At 56.7% G+C, this 13775-nt stretch overlaps 2 protein-coding genes across 2 annotated transcripts; both read right to left on the bottom strand.

Moving 5' to 3' along the window:
- Nucleotides 1-3012: 3012 nt before the first annotated feature.
- BXZ73DRAFT_108599 (uncharacterized protein) lies at nucleotides 3013-5179 on the bottom strand (the record flags this gene model as incomplete). Its single annotated transcript, XM_048017189.1, has 7 exons — nucleotides 3013-3022; nucleotides 3074-3209; nucleotides 3367-3463; nucleotides 3527-3713; nucleotides 3814-4002; nucleotides 4074-4186; nucleotides 5015-5179. The coding sequence occupies 7 exons, from the start codon at nucleotides 5177-5179 to the stop codon at nucleotides 3013-3015; spliced, it is 897 nt and encodes a 298-aa protein (XP_047871035.1).
- A 5501-nt stretch (nucleotides 5180-10680) lies between these two features.
- Nucleotides 10681-11764, bottom strand: BXZ73DRAFT_108597 (uncharacterized protein; the record flags this gene model as incomplete). The annotated part of the gene is made up of 8 exons (XM_048017188.1): nucleotides 10681-10800; nucleotides 10858-10905; nucleotides 10961-11107; nucleotides 11169-11244; nucleotides 11316-11345; nucleotides 11407-11548; nucleotides 11622-11672; nucleotides 11728-11764. 8 exons carry the CDS (start codon nucleotides 11762-11764, stop codon nucleotides 10681-10683), a joined length of 651 nt encoding a protein of 216 aa, XP_047871034.1.
- Nucleotides 11765-13775: the final 2011 nt, after the last annotated feature.

Raw genomic sequence — 13775 nt, 5'->3', positions numbered from 1 at the left:
GCACAGTCGACGATGTTCCACACTCGCCTACAGCGCAAGTATCAAGCGGACGCCCACGCAAACTACCTGTTCACGGACTTCTGTAATGGCGTCGCTGGCCATGACTTCTACTCCAAAGCTTGGCAAGTGACGACGAAGGAAAGTGACTTATCGCGGGGCAAGCGTGCATACGCTATGCAACAGAGTGCTGTGTACGGTCGTGGCCGCGACCGATTTCGCAGGTGTCACGTTGAATCACTGAAGCCGGGGGTGTCGATCGACGAGAAGTATCATGACCTCGTAAGTGTTCACATACCCTTGTTCTCAGTCTCCGACTTATGTATCTTTCTAGTCTCTTCGGGATGCCCTTGCAGAGTATGCCGACGATCTTGACGCTTACAAGGAGGTCTTGCGTGCGCTTGATCTCAACTTCTAGGTAGTAATCGGCGATGCGGGTGCGTCCTATGTGCGAGGTATATGGTGCAGAGAATGCGGTTGCACCAGTGCAACTCGAGCTGGGACCAACGAGATGTATTAATGTGGGCGCAACTATTATCATACATAATGTGCTACTTCAATGCAGTGTATACACGTCGCACGACAACCACTTTGACAACGCGTACGCACTCCACACTCAAAGCAATCAGCTGAAAGCGGGTCGCAATCGAAAACGCTGAGGTACACTAGGCTAAGACGGAGCTAGAGTACGCTACAGACTGCTTCAGACCACATCACGCGGGTGCCTGCCACCTACGACAGCACACGAGGGTGTGCGGGGGCGATAGCAGACACGTGGACGCGCGAGTGGCAGAGAAAACGAGACAGAGCGAGTGTGTGTGAGAGAGCCATAGCGAAAGCGAAAGAGCGACAGTAAGAGCGAGACAAGAAGTGATCAGAGGAGGGCGGGCGGAGGGGCGAGCGGAGGAGCGACACGCGAAGGACAGAAAGCACCGCGCGCGTACAGGCGCGGGAACGCCGGGCCGGGCCAGCCCAGCAGCTGAATGAACGGAGTCTGAGAAACTCGGAGTCGAGGTCGGTTGCGCTGCCCAGTCTTGCGTGGCGCGTTCCCCTGTTCCCTGTTCACCGCATCACGTGCATTCCTCCTATGAGTTCGCGCGCGTGTCGCCCGGCTGCTGTTCGCCCCAATGTCCATGGCACGTGCGCGCGGCTGCAGGCTGCACCTTCCACCGGGCACGCAGCTCATGATGTAACATTCAAGATAACTTACTACCGCAAGGGTGGCATCATCGTATCGTTACTATTACTTACTACTATGAATATCACCCAAAGGCACGTGACAAAGGTCACAGAACAACATATCTGCATACTGTATGAACTACTAGTAGTTACTACTGGTAATCGTGAATAGACGCCCCTGGTAACAATTTAATTAAGCTCCCTTGCGCTCCTTTATACATATGCTTACTGTATCTGTAGTCGCTCCTCTTCGTGTGCTTACAGGTACTACTTATGCCCTCAATTCAGTCGTTCTATCACTGACTGAGGATCGCTCCTCTTCGTGTGCTTACAGTCGGTTCCCTGCCTTACTCAGAATTCATCAGGTTATGAGCCCTGCGCTCTAGCTTGCTTACGTTGAGCAACGCGCGCTTCACCTTTCGCCAACGATTCAAGATCTCCCCATCGACTACTCGTGGACGGTTTTGGTCGGACATAGCTTTGGGTTTTACCCTCGCAGTCCTCTTCCTCCGTCTTCACCTCTACCCTCCACAAGGCCTTCCGACAGGCTTTCGTAGCGAGGTTGCCCCAACGGGTGCTCATTCTCCACGAGTAGGGGATATCGTTCTAAACATCGCGCTTCTCTGAACTTTCACCGACTTCACCGTGGCAGACAACGTTGCTGGTCCTTCTACCGACCTCAACGACGTTCAGATCTCGTCTGGCAGCTCTTCGGACTCCGACGCGATTGACGTTTTCGACTGCTCACGTTTTTACCACCGATACGAACGCCGATCCGGAGGACAAGACGTCTTCTTTGACGACGAGGAAGAAGATTTCTTTGTTTGCGACGTACAACCTTGCCCTAACCGTTACGTGGACATCAACCAGCCCGCGAACTGTACGCCTAGGCCATATCACCTCGCTCCAGACTCTCCTCAACACCCTCGTCATTTCGACGCCCTCCGTTGGTCGGAACTCCCTCAGTTCGACGTCTCTGCACCAGGTTCTCCACTTTCCTCGGTCGCTGCAGACGTTCCCCCATCTCCTCTCTCCTCACACCACTCTTCGCTCGAAGTTGAGCAAGTCCTTGAAGCAGACGTCACCCCAGACGCTCCGCTCTACGGTTTCTCGATCTACGGTCCCCTCGACTTTTATCCCATTGACGTTTATCCTCCTCTTCCGCCTTCACCCACTCTCGTCCCTCTAGAAGACGACACCCTCGAGACTCTCTACACGCTACCACTCATGGACTCTTCGATCCCCATTGCAAAGGGTTCGGTGCTCAAGGGTCGCGATGGATACAAGCAGTGGGCGCACGACATGGAAGGGATGTGCCTCATGCTGTCCTGCTGGGAGATTACCGCCACTCCTTCACTTGACCCTCCACCTGCTGCCACCGAAGTCACTACACTTGCTGCCTGGAAGCAGCGTGAATCGAAGGCACGAGGCCTGATCGTCAAACAGGTCTCGATCGAGGTTAAGGAGGCGCATCTCACCGGCAAGACCTCCATCAGTAATTTTACAAGTGTCAGATTTGTCAGAAAGTCGGACTTTTGGGCGATCTGACATCAGACCCTCATCCGACCCATCCGACCATCCGATTTTTGGTCCTCAGCACCCGTTGGAACTGGACCGTAGTTCATAAATTGTCGGACCACACAATTAGAAGACTCAAACAACGATATATTGTGTTAATGCTACAGTGTACATTCTAAACAATACAGAAGCGTGGCGAGCTCCCGTTCCTGTGCTAGCATGGGTTGCGTCCACGAGAGGGCTCGGCGAGGATAGGAGTAGGGAAGGCTCCGGGGCGCAGTCATCGGCATATTAGTCGTGCCCGCGCGTGGTGTGCATTCACCCGCACCTGGATGTCCGTGAGCAACTGTGCAGGGGGCAGGAGGGCCTAAGAGCGCACCAGGAGCCGAGGCCGTCTTCGACGCCGACACTGGGCACACCACCCTCGTTGTTGATGATGACGTGCGCATCCGATGGAACATCGATCCCAGGCTGCCCAACGGTGGTGGGTGCAGCGGCGTCGGAGACAATGCCCACTGCGCGGCGGGAATGCGTGGTCCGGATTGTGCCTCCGTCGTTCTGTTACTGCTCAGGAGAGGGCGAAGGGTTGTTGTCGTCACGGCTTGTGTCCATATCCACATCGCTGTCTCCGTCTCCAGGCGAGAGTTCGCCGCCGCGGTCGAAGTCAAAGACCTGGCCGAGTTGTCCTAGTCGTGGACGTCTCCGCCGAGGTGTCTTCGTCCTGCGCCTGCACGCGCGATGAGCCCGCGGGAGGCTGGGCAGCCTCCATCTGCATCGGTTCTTGTCCTAGGGTCAGGCATACACGCATGCCGCCGCGAGTCTCGGTACGCACCTCATGCGATGCATCGCCACCCCTCCCCAATGGTTCGACCACCCTCGCCTTGGGCTGCTCCAACACCTGGCGCTCGAGCGTGCGCTGGATCACCGCGACGGCGTTCTGCTCGCGCTGCTCCCTCACCCGGATCTCCAATTGCTCGCGAGGCACGCCATTTGCGGTGACGGAGGGGTTGATGGCGACCCTTTGCTGGTGAGCCAGGCCTCGAGAAGACCGGGTGCCGGCCTCGACGACGCGTGAGTGAATAGGTTCCGAATCCACGGATGGCGATGTTGGCTACGCACCAGAAGGCGAGGGAGGAGCGGTGGCTGGTGTGCTTGTCGTACGTCTCGGGAAAACTTTGATAGCCGTTCTTCGCTGTCAGGTCGGGCGAGGAGCGCGGTGATATCGATGAGGCCTGAGGGGACGGGCAAGGAAGCGAGGGGAGGAAGATGGCAGGGGAGGAGATGATGGGGATGACGAACTTAGTGGTGCTGGCAGTGCCCAGAGCTAGGTCGAGAACGGGGATGGAGAAGAGGGAGAAAGTATGAGCGGGAGGACTCACCGAAACGGAGCCTCCCTGCAACCCCGCGCGTTCGTCATGTCCGAGCCACTCTGGATGTTGTTGTCCTCGGCACATTGTGGGGGTATTGGGGCGGCCGGCAGGGTGTTAAGAGTCTAGGGATGTTGGGGGGGTACCAAAATCGAGGATCCAGGGAGGGCAGGCAGAGAGGCGGAGCAGAGGCACGGAGTCGACGGAGGAGGGGGAGAAGACGATGAGCTAGCGCTGGGAGGGTGGCTCGGCGAATGCCGGGGCCGGGCCAGTGAGCGCTTTGAACTCTGTTTACCGCCAGCACATCTCCATCCCACCTCCAGCATGCCATCATCCATCCCACTCCCGCACTCTCTCGCGGACCCAGCCCGTCTTGGACCGCATTGTCTCAACCTAGACAGGTATGCACCGCAGATCTCCGCACGCATCCACCCGTTCTCACCCTCACCCCCTTGCATTTTCCCACGCCCGCGCTGTGCCCTGCACTCCCGACCTCAACCCATTGACCCCGCTTGCCCGCGTCTCGTTCTCACCAATGCGGTGGCCGAGGACGACAAGTGTAAGTCCCATCCTCTCTCTTTCCTCCTCTTCTTGCGCTCCCCACACCCATAAAAATCGCACACCGTGTGCAACTCGCCGCGCTGGCCTCCTTTGCCGGCTGCACACGCAACCTGTCTGCCTCGTGAAGCCGTCGGTGGGGATCCTCGTGCACTTGCGCCGTCAGGTATTCGGGCCCAGGCCGCCGCTGCCGCGATCTGTGGTGCGGGGGCCTAGCTGCGCCCTCTCCCTCATCCGCCCCACAAATTGTCGGGCTGCAATGAGTGAGTCACCTCCGTCTCGCCTGCTCCCTTATTTACGCCCCGAATGCGCTGGCAACCGGGCCCCCATTGCAGACATGTCAGTTCGACCTGAGCGGCCTGACCCGGCACAACTGTCTCGCTCCAAATACCCACGATCCTGCCCGCGGCGAGATCCTCCGCCGCGCCCGACTTCGTGAACGCGACCGCCCACACGTCCACGACCGTTAGCTCGTCATCGTATGCGACCACCTTCTTACCGAGCGTGCAGGGGTCCGCGACGATCCACGCAACGAACACCCCGACCCGGTGCAGGTCCATGACGAGTATCTTCGCGTCTTCCACGAACGTGCACCACGAGAACGCCACCCAGTGCGGGCCAGCTCATCAGCCTCTGCGGCGACAACACCGTCTGCGCTTCAAGACTGAGAAGGGTCGCGCGGCGGGCGTGGTTGGTACCACGCGCCAGACGCGCTTCGAGGCCACCCGCGCTGAACTCGTGCGTGTCACCACTCTTGATCGGTCGCTCTATCTCACCTCCAGGGTTCGTTTCCCGTGCGACCGCGGAGCTTGTGAGGCTCCGTTGCTCATTCTCGCTGATCACAGATGGCAGCGCTACCTACGACTGCCTCCCGCGCTTCACATGGGAGGAGGACGCGTGGCCGTGGCCGCTCACAAGGATTGCCAAGGGTCTGCAGTGCCCGCGACAGCCCCCACCAGTCACCATTGTCCCGCGCGCGCACGTCGAGCAGGCGCAGCGCAGCGCCGTGAGCTCCGCGTCGTCGTACACGATCCTGCTATGCTTTAGATAGAACGACTATGTACCTGTATGCAGCAATATATACATATCAACACCCTGTTCCGCTCGCATTGTGTGTGAAGCTGTCTCACACAAAAGTCGGATTGAGATCAGAATGTCAGATTGAGGTCAGAATGTCAGATTAGGAGGATACAGCAAAGTCGGATGACAATTTTGGTGGGGTCTGATGTTGGATGGTCGGACAGGTCAGAAAGGGGTCAGATGGGTCTGTACAGACCTTTTCAGACCCTGTCTGACACGTGTAAAAATACTGATGTCCGCGAACGCAATGTGGGAGGCTCTCAAAGCGGCTTACGACAAGTCGGACACTGCGTCGAGCTTCGCCCTCTTCGAGGAACTCATCAACCAGGACCGTTTCGACGAGAACAAGGACCTCGCCGACCAAATCTCGACCTACAACGCCAAGTTTGACCGCATCGACGCCACCATCGCGAAATACGGTGACGGTCAACGCGCCTTCATGTGCATGGGCAAGCTCCCGGTCTCCTATCGCGCCATCGTCACAACTATTCTTGCGACTTACGAGTCCAAGAACATCACCGTCGACAACGTCATCTCGCAGGTTCGCTCCGAGCAGACCTTGCGCAAGACATCGATTGGCAATGGCGAGGAGTCCGTCAGCAAGGTCACCAAGACCAAGCCCAAGCCGCGTGGTCCCTGCGCTCACTGCAAAGGGAAGAACCACGATGAATCTCACTGCTGGCAGAAGCATCCCGAGCTCAAGCCGCAGGGGAAACGTCAGGGCAACGGCAAAGGCAAAGGCAGAGATAATGGTGGTGGTGGAAATTCTGGACATTCGCATAACGTTTCGGCTCAGACTGTCAATGTACTTGTAGCGTCGGACGCCTCGTCCGCGTCGAATGAGATCTCTGCTGCTTGGTACAACGCGGGTAACACTGCTAAGCGTGATTCTCACTTCGCAGTCTGGTGCATGGATTCGGGTGCTTCGCGTCACGTATCAGCATACAAGCATGATTTCTCCTCCTACACTCAATACCGTGAGCCCAAGATCTTCCATACGGCTCAGGAAGGAGATGCTGGTATCGTCCGCGCACTCGGAGAAGGAACGGTTATTGCTCGAATCGATCTCAACGGTAACCACGTCAAAGTTGAGTTTAAGAACGTCGTGTACATTCCCAACACGGGTACTCGTCTCTTCTCAACTGGTGCCATCGAGAACGCCGGAAATCTCATCATTCAGGGGAATGGGAAAATGGTCATATTCGATCCTCGCGTCCCAGACGCATCCTTCACACACGCTGGCTTGACTTTCCCTGGTGCTATGCGTCTTGAGGCTCTGTTTAATCCTATGAACAACCTCTATCAGCTGCCCACGGATATTATCAATGGCACTGTCGTCCAACCTGTCCAACCCTCAGAACCTCAACCCGCGGCTCAGTCGTCGTCGTCTACTGTCGATTGGGAACTCATCCACAACCGCTGGGGTCACTGTTCTAAGGAAGCGATCAAAAAGCTCCCTAAGGCAGTCAAAGGTGTTGACGACATCGGTCCTGCTCCTACCCCGTCTACTGTTTGCGATGGTTGCGCCAAAGGCAAAATGACGCGCAAACCACACCCTCTATCACCAAAGCGTGCAGAAGCTCCAGGCGACATGATCCACACTGATCTAGTCGGCCCACTGCCCACTTCTATCGGCGGATATACGTACTTCGTAACATACCTTGATGACTTCTCTGGTGCTGGTCGAATCTACTACCTGAAGGCGAAATCGGAACAGACGAAAGCTTTCCGAGCATACTACGCCTGGGTATCGACACAGACTGGTCGAAAAATCAAGAAGGTACGATCCGATCGAGGGGGTGAATATACCGCAACAGAGTTCCAAGAACTTCTTCGCGAACTTGGGATTGAGCATGACATGACCATGCCAGGAACGCCGCAGCAAAACGGTCGTGCCGAACGCTGGAACCGGACCATCATGGACAAAGCCCTGTGTATGCTTCACTTTGCAGGTCTGTCTCACGGTTTCTGGCAATGTGCGGTCGACACTGCGGTGCATATCTACAACCGTCAGCCAATGCGTCGTCTAAAATGGAAGTGCCCGATCACGGCATGGAACGGAGTCGTCCCAGACTGTTCCCACTTCCGCGTTTTTGGCTGCAAAGCAGTCGTACATGTGCAAAGGGACAAACGCGACAACAAACTCGAAGGCACTCGAAGTTGTGTTTGTTGGTTACGAGGGTTCCAAGGGTTATCATTTCTGGAACCGCTCTACCCGCTCCATCATGGTCTCTAGCGATGTGGACTTTGATGAGAACGTCTTCCCTGCACGTGAAAACCCCACCGGCCGTCGTCGTGTAACCCCCGACGATTCACCGTTTCCGGACATCCCTGAAGGAGAGCCTGACAACGAACCAGTTGAGCTCATACCTCCTCCTCCAACTCCTCCTCCGGAACCTGCTATGGTCCCACACCCTCCTCAAGCTCCACCCAATGCCGAGCCTGAACCAGAGCCCGAAGCTCCGCCACCGCCTCCTGTTGTACCAGGTGCACCGCCACGTGCTCCTAACCACCGTCGCAACCGTCATCCTACTGTCGAAGACGTACCTGATGTCGATGCTGGTCCTCCACCACAACCTCAGCGCCCTCAGCGTCATGGTGCAGGACAGAATCCGCATCGCAACAGGGACAACTTCTACGGTGATGAACCTCCTGCACGCGTCGACGCCAGGACACGACGAGACGGACAGCTACGTACAGCTGAAGAGCGCGAGTACTTCGATCTGCTCAATACCATCATCAATCACGCTGCGCGCAAGAAAGGCATCCCTCAGTCCTACCGCGAAGCGCATAACTCTCCTATGAGTGATGAGTGGTTCAAGGCTGAAGCTTCGGAGTATAATTCGTTGATGGAAAATCGAACCTGGGTACTCGTACCTCGCCCCAAGGGTCGTAACGTCATCGGATGTCGTTGGGTGTATGATATCAAGCACGATGGTCGAGTCAAGGCTCGCCTCGTAGCTAAGGGCTATACACAGAACTGGGGAGAAGACTACTTCGAGATTTTTTCGCCTGTATCAAGGAACGAGTCGACCCGCTTCGCATTTGCGCACGCCGCACTCGAAGACTGGGATATCGACGCCATGGACGTCAAAACCGCGTTCCTCAACGGCGATCTCGACGAGGAGATCTACATGGAGCAGCCGGAAGGATGGGTTGAAGCTGGCAAAGAGGACTACGTCTGTCTGCTCAAGAAGGCCATCTACGGTCTGAAGCAAGCCTCTCGCCAGTGGAACCTCAAAATCCACGACTCGCTCATCAAATTGGGATTTGTCCGCACGTACTCAGATGCCGGAGTCTACGTTTATCGTCGACAAGGGGGTGTTCCAGGCGAAGTCACGCTGATTGTTCTATATGTTGACGATCTACTCGTCATGGGCAATTCACGCACGCGCATCGACTTCGTCAAGGACTCACTCAGCAAGCAGTACAAGATGACTGATCTAGGACCGGTGCAACGATTCCTCGGTACTCGTATACGTCGCGATCGCGTCAAATGCATCCTCGACATCGACCAGGAAGAGTACATCGACGCCGTCCTCGAGAAGTTCAACATGTCTGACTGCAACGCTGCATCCACTCCTCTCCCCGCTGGTTGCGTCCTTGTCGCTCGACAGGATGAAGCACCTGCAACCCTTCGTCGGGAGTACCAGAGCCTCATTGGCAGCCTTCTTTACGCCATGCTCGGTACTCGTCCAGACATCTCCTACGCCGTCACGCGTCTCTCCAAGTACAACGCCAATCCGTCTGAAGATCACATGCGTTACGCCCGCTACGTCCTTCGCTACCTCCGTGGTACCTCGCACTATCGTCTTCGTTACGATGGAAAGGATGGCGCCGGCATGATCGCGTACTCGGACTCGGACTGGGGAGAAGACCGCGACGACAGGAAGTCGACAACCGGCTTTGTTTTCCTGATGGCAGGAGGTGCACTCTCCTGGGTCTCTCGCCGACAACGCACAGTATCCCTCTCCTCCACTGAAGGGGAATACATGTCCGCGTCAGACGCTTGCCGTCAGATGAAGTGGCTTCGCACTTTCGGCCGTGAAGTTGGTGACGATATGTCGAGTCCTACGCCGCTCTGCATGGACAACCAGGGATCGATTTTTCTCTCTGAAAACCCTGCCGTTGACCGTCGCACAAAGCACATCGACATCCGCTACCACTTCATTCGCGAATACATCGAGGAAGGCGAAGTTACTCTCTTTCACGTTCCTTCTGCGGAGCAGCTAGCGGACTCGCTTACGAAGTCAGTTCCTCTTTCGATACTCAAGTACTTCTGCGAGCACGTTGGTTTAGTTTCATCCGCGTCTTGAACGAGGGGGTGTGTTGAACATTGGATATCGAACATAGGTACATACAGACAGTTCTACGTACACATGGACATTGTGAGATAGTTCCCATAGTTCCACATGTCTCTTCACTGCCTTGTATTCCCTTATCTCTTCCATTCCGTTCTTCTACGCTTCTCTCTTTGTTTCTTTGTTCTACTTTCGGACTTTCTTTGTCTTGAGCGCACAGCCCGCACAGCATCGTATCCATCTTCTGTCCGGTCTGACCTCTGCGCCAATTATGTCTTCCCATCACTGCTTACGTATGCTACTCCTGGACAGTATATAGGGAGGACTCTGGCTCGCACTGCTCTTCAGTCGTTCTATCACTGACTGAGGAGTAAGTACCCCACTCTATGCGCTCCTTTATACATATGCTTACTGTATCTGTAGTCGCTCCTCTTCGTGTGCTTACAGGTACTACTTATGCCCTCAATATTAGTCGTTCTATCACTGACTGAGGATCGCTCCTCTTCGTGTGCTTACAGTCGGTCCTTGCCTTACTCAGAGTTCATCAAGTACATGATGAGCTCCACGAGCACATACAAAAGAAGCGGCTCTCACCAGAAAGAGGAATAATGTCGATCTTTGGATGGATGGCGAGTATTTCTAGGTACAAAGTTACAACACACGCACTTAACTGCGACTGTTTACTCCTTCTCCGTGTGCTTGATGAACACTTTGAACTGCGCCTGTTTACCGTTCGTCCATATGACGGGCCCGGCGCCTTGCATCGTGTACCCAAACGCTTCGTATATCTTCTCCCCCGTCTGTATAAACGAAGAGCGCGTCAGAGAAGCGCGCGGACGATCAAAACACACACGCACCCCGCCGGCCGTTGTCTCAAGGCAGATCGGAACTTTCTCCTCACGCGCCTGGATGCAGCACCCATGAGCACCTTCCGCAGTTCCCAAACGAAAGCGAACGTACCACAGCTTCAACAGCCTCGAGCAAAGCCCGGCCCGCGCCCTGCCTCTGGCAAGACGGCTTGATGCCGATCAGTTGGAGATGCCACGCGCCGAGCTTCACGCCCTCCCCGAGCACAGACTCGACGAGCGCGTCGTACTCCGAAAGGAACTGCTCGCGACCGCGAGATCATCGCACCGTGCTGACCGGTGGACGCGGAAGCGGAATGCACCTTCGGCCACCAGGTTCGGCACCTGTCGTCGAGCTTCGCCATGACATCATCCCAGCCCGCCTGTCGTTGCTCTTTGCTGCATGGTGCGTGCGGACGGGAGAGAGCGTCAGTAATTACCTGGCAGCAGACGCACACTCGAAACCTCACGAGGAGAGGAACTTGAACCCCGGACCAAACCTCGCGCGCGCGACGTCAGCATAACGCCACGAAGTCAGCACCGGGAAGAAGATGCGCCTACCAGATGGCGACGCCAACGACGCCCTCCACCGGCATCTCCGCGATCCAGACCTCACCCTCGCCGGTGAGCGCGGGGGCGAGGTGTGCGCGGTGCATAGGAATTTGGAGCGAGACGTCGTTCATTAGCGCGCCTGCAAAGTACTCTGTGTGGGGGGTGCGTGGGCGTGTCAACGACAGGGTGCTGCAAAGCGCAGCACAAAGGGGAAGGTTCCGCACTGTAGTTGAACGCGCCCGCGAGGACTTGAGAGTAATTCTGAATTTCCTCCTCTGCAAGCGCCGGGTTAGGGTATGTACGAACTGGTCGAGGAGGTGGTGCGCTCACCAGAGGGGCTGGACACTTTGCGGACGGTGACGGGCATGAAGACGATAATGGTGGGGGTTGAGGATGGGGATAGTTAGGCGGGGCGAGGGGTGAGCTGGCGATGGGAGCGCATATAGGTTCGAGGTATGATACCAGCGCAGCACCAGCAGCGATGGTCCATGAAACGAAATCCTTCCAAGGAGTTGACTGGGCGTGCCGTAACCGGCGGCATTGAAGCGCCGCGACTAGAAGGGTTTAACATAGCGAAGACCTAGCCTCGCCGGCAAGAGATGAACGCGGGGTGGGCCAGGGATGGTCATCCGCTTTTCGCCAGTGCCGGCATCCGAGGGTCGTCCGTTGCGCTCGAGCTTGCGTCCTGCGGTTTTCCCTCTAAGCGTGTCTTCTTTCTGGAGAAGACCACTTCTTTTGTGGGTGCCCGTGAAGCTCAAGCCGCGCCCGTGTGGTCGCCCCATCTGCCGCGCATGAATGAGCCTTCCCATATGCAGAGGCTCTGATAGAAGACGAGACCGTGCCGCATTTCCCGTCAGGGTACGTCGCGGTGATTGTTTCTGTGGATGTTATCATAGGAATCGCCTCAGGTCTGTCTCGAAGGACATGGCGGAGGGTGGTTCGAGGGCGTTTCTGTCCGGCGTGTTCGACGGTGTCTGCCCAGCTCACGGCGCCGATTGTCGGTGCGGGAGCGTAGCGGGCGACGGTGCGCGGGCCTGACCAGCTTAGATACGCAGTGCGCATCAGCGAGGTACTCACGAATCCGGAGACGAACTGACCACGCGCGTGCTGGTGTGACGAACGGAATCGCATCCGTCCTTGGCAGCATCGTCGAGGTTGGTGGCGGTCTGGGACGCCATGCAGTGGTGCGTCACGGACCTGATCTTTGAAAGGAGTAGTAAGTAATCATGATGCAATCATTGAGGAACTCACCCTTCATGGTGTACCGCTGCGATCATCCTATACACACTTAAGTGATGCGCTGGCGTGCGGCCCCGATCCGCTTTATGAAGAGGCCGGCGTAAGTAGAAACATCGCAGGTGTCGTGGTGACAAGAATAGGTAGCGTGCGTCGCCGTAGAGGCACAATGTCGAGTGCGTTTCACGTCAGTCACCGCGCGAGAAAAGATACACTTACGAAAAATACCGCTGGGCTGATGCGGCACCCATACGTTCCCCACCCCTCTTACACGCCTGCTTGCGCTAGAATGGGTTCGTGTCCAGACGGTCGAACGGCGTGCACGACACAATGCGGGGTTCCCGTTCGGAGTCGGTGCTGAGCGCTGAGAACTCCCGCCGAAGGGGGCGCGGGAGGACAACGGCTGGCACAAATTCCGGCGTCGGTGTCCTCCCTCTCTGGCACTCGGATGCTCCGCGCCCGGCGGGGGGTTTGTAACGTCGCAGACGGGCTGAGAAAGACATGTCCGCACCGTCCCAAGCGAGGCCATCCCGGGAACGGGCAGTGTCCAGTGGTCACTGCGGTCGAGTCGCCAAGGGCCCGCCGACTCGCGCGCGCGGAGTGGGCCCAGATACTTAGTTGCGTTGTAGCTGGCCAGCTGGCCATGGTCGGGGCAAGGGTTTCGAACGCCCGGGCGCCTGATCGCGGAGGCCAATGGGCGGCACAATGGTTATCGTCGGTATCTGATAAGATTTTCTGCATACCGTAGGTGTTACGGAAATTTGCCTTTTCCAGTAATCACGCAAGTCACGGTGTTAGTAAGCAGCGCGCGGCTCCGACGCCCAGCCACGAGGCTACCGCGCGCCGTACAAGAGCTCACTTGAGCGCCTCATGTACAACCGGGCCGTGGAGAGTGACCGCGCGCTCCTGCACGTTGCCTCTTGTGCCTGGAGCGTACCAGCGCCCTGACTACGTAGTTACTTCTTCCAGTATCGTACGCAGACGCCTCGCGCCTTTCGCGCGATTGCTCTTTGTATTTCCGTTGACTCTACACGACATGTGAGTGCAAGCAGGCGAGCTAACGCTGCAGCACGCGAATGCACGCGCGACTCACATTGACTCATGTACATCGTAGCTAGCGAATATAAAAGGGCCCGCTTCTG

Source organism: Epithele typhae (assembly GCF_022376455.1).
Source record: "Epithele typhae strain CBS 203.58 chromosome Unknown BXZ73scaffold_173, whole genome shotgun sequence".
In the NCBI taxonomy this organism is placed as follows: Eukaryota; Fungi; Basidiomycota; class Agaricomycetes; order Polyporales; family Epitheliaceae; genus Epithele; species Epithele typhae.
The sequence above is the reverse complement of the archived record's forward strand: the minus strand, read 5'-3'. Positions and strand labels throughout refer to the sequence as shown.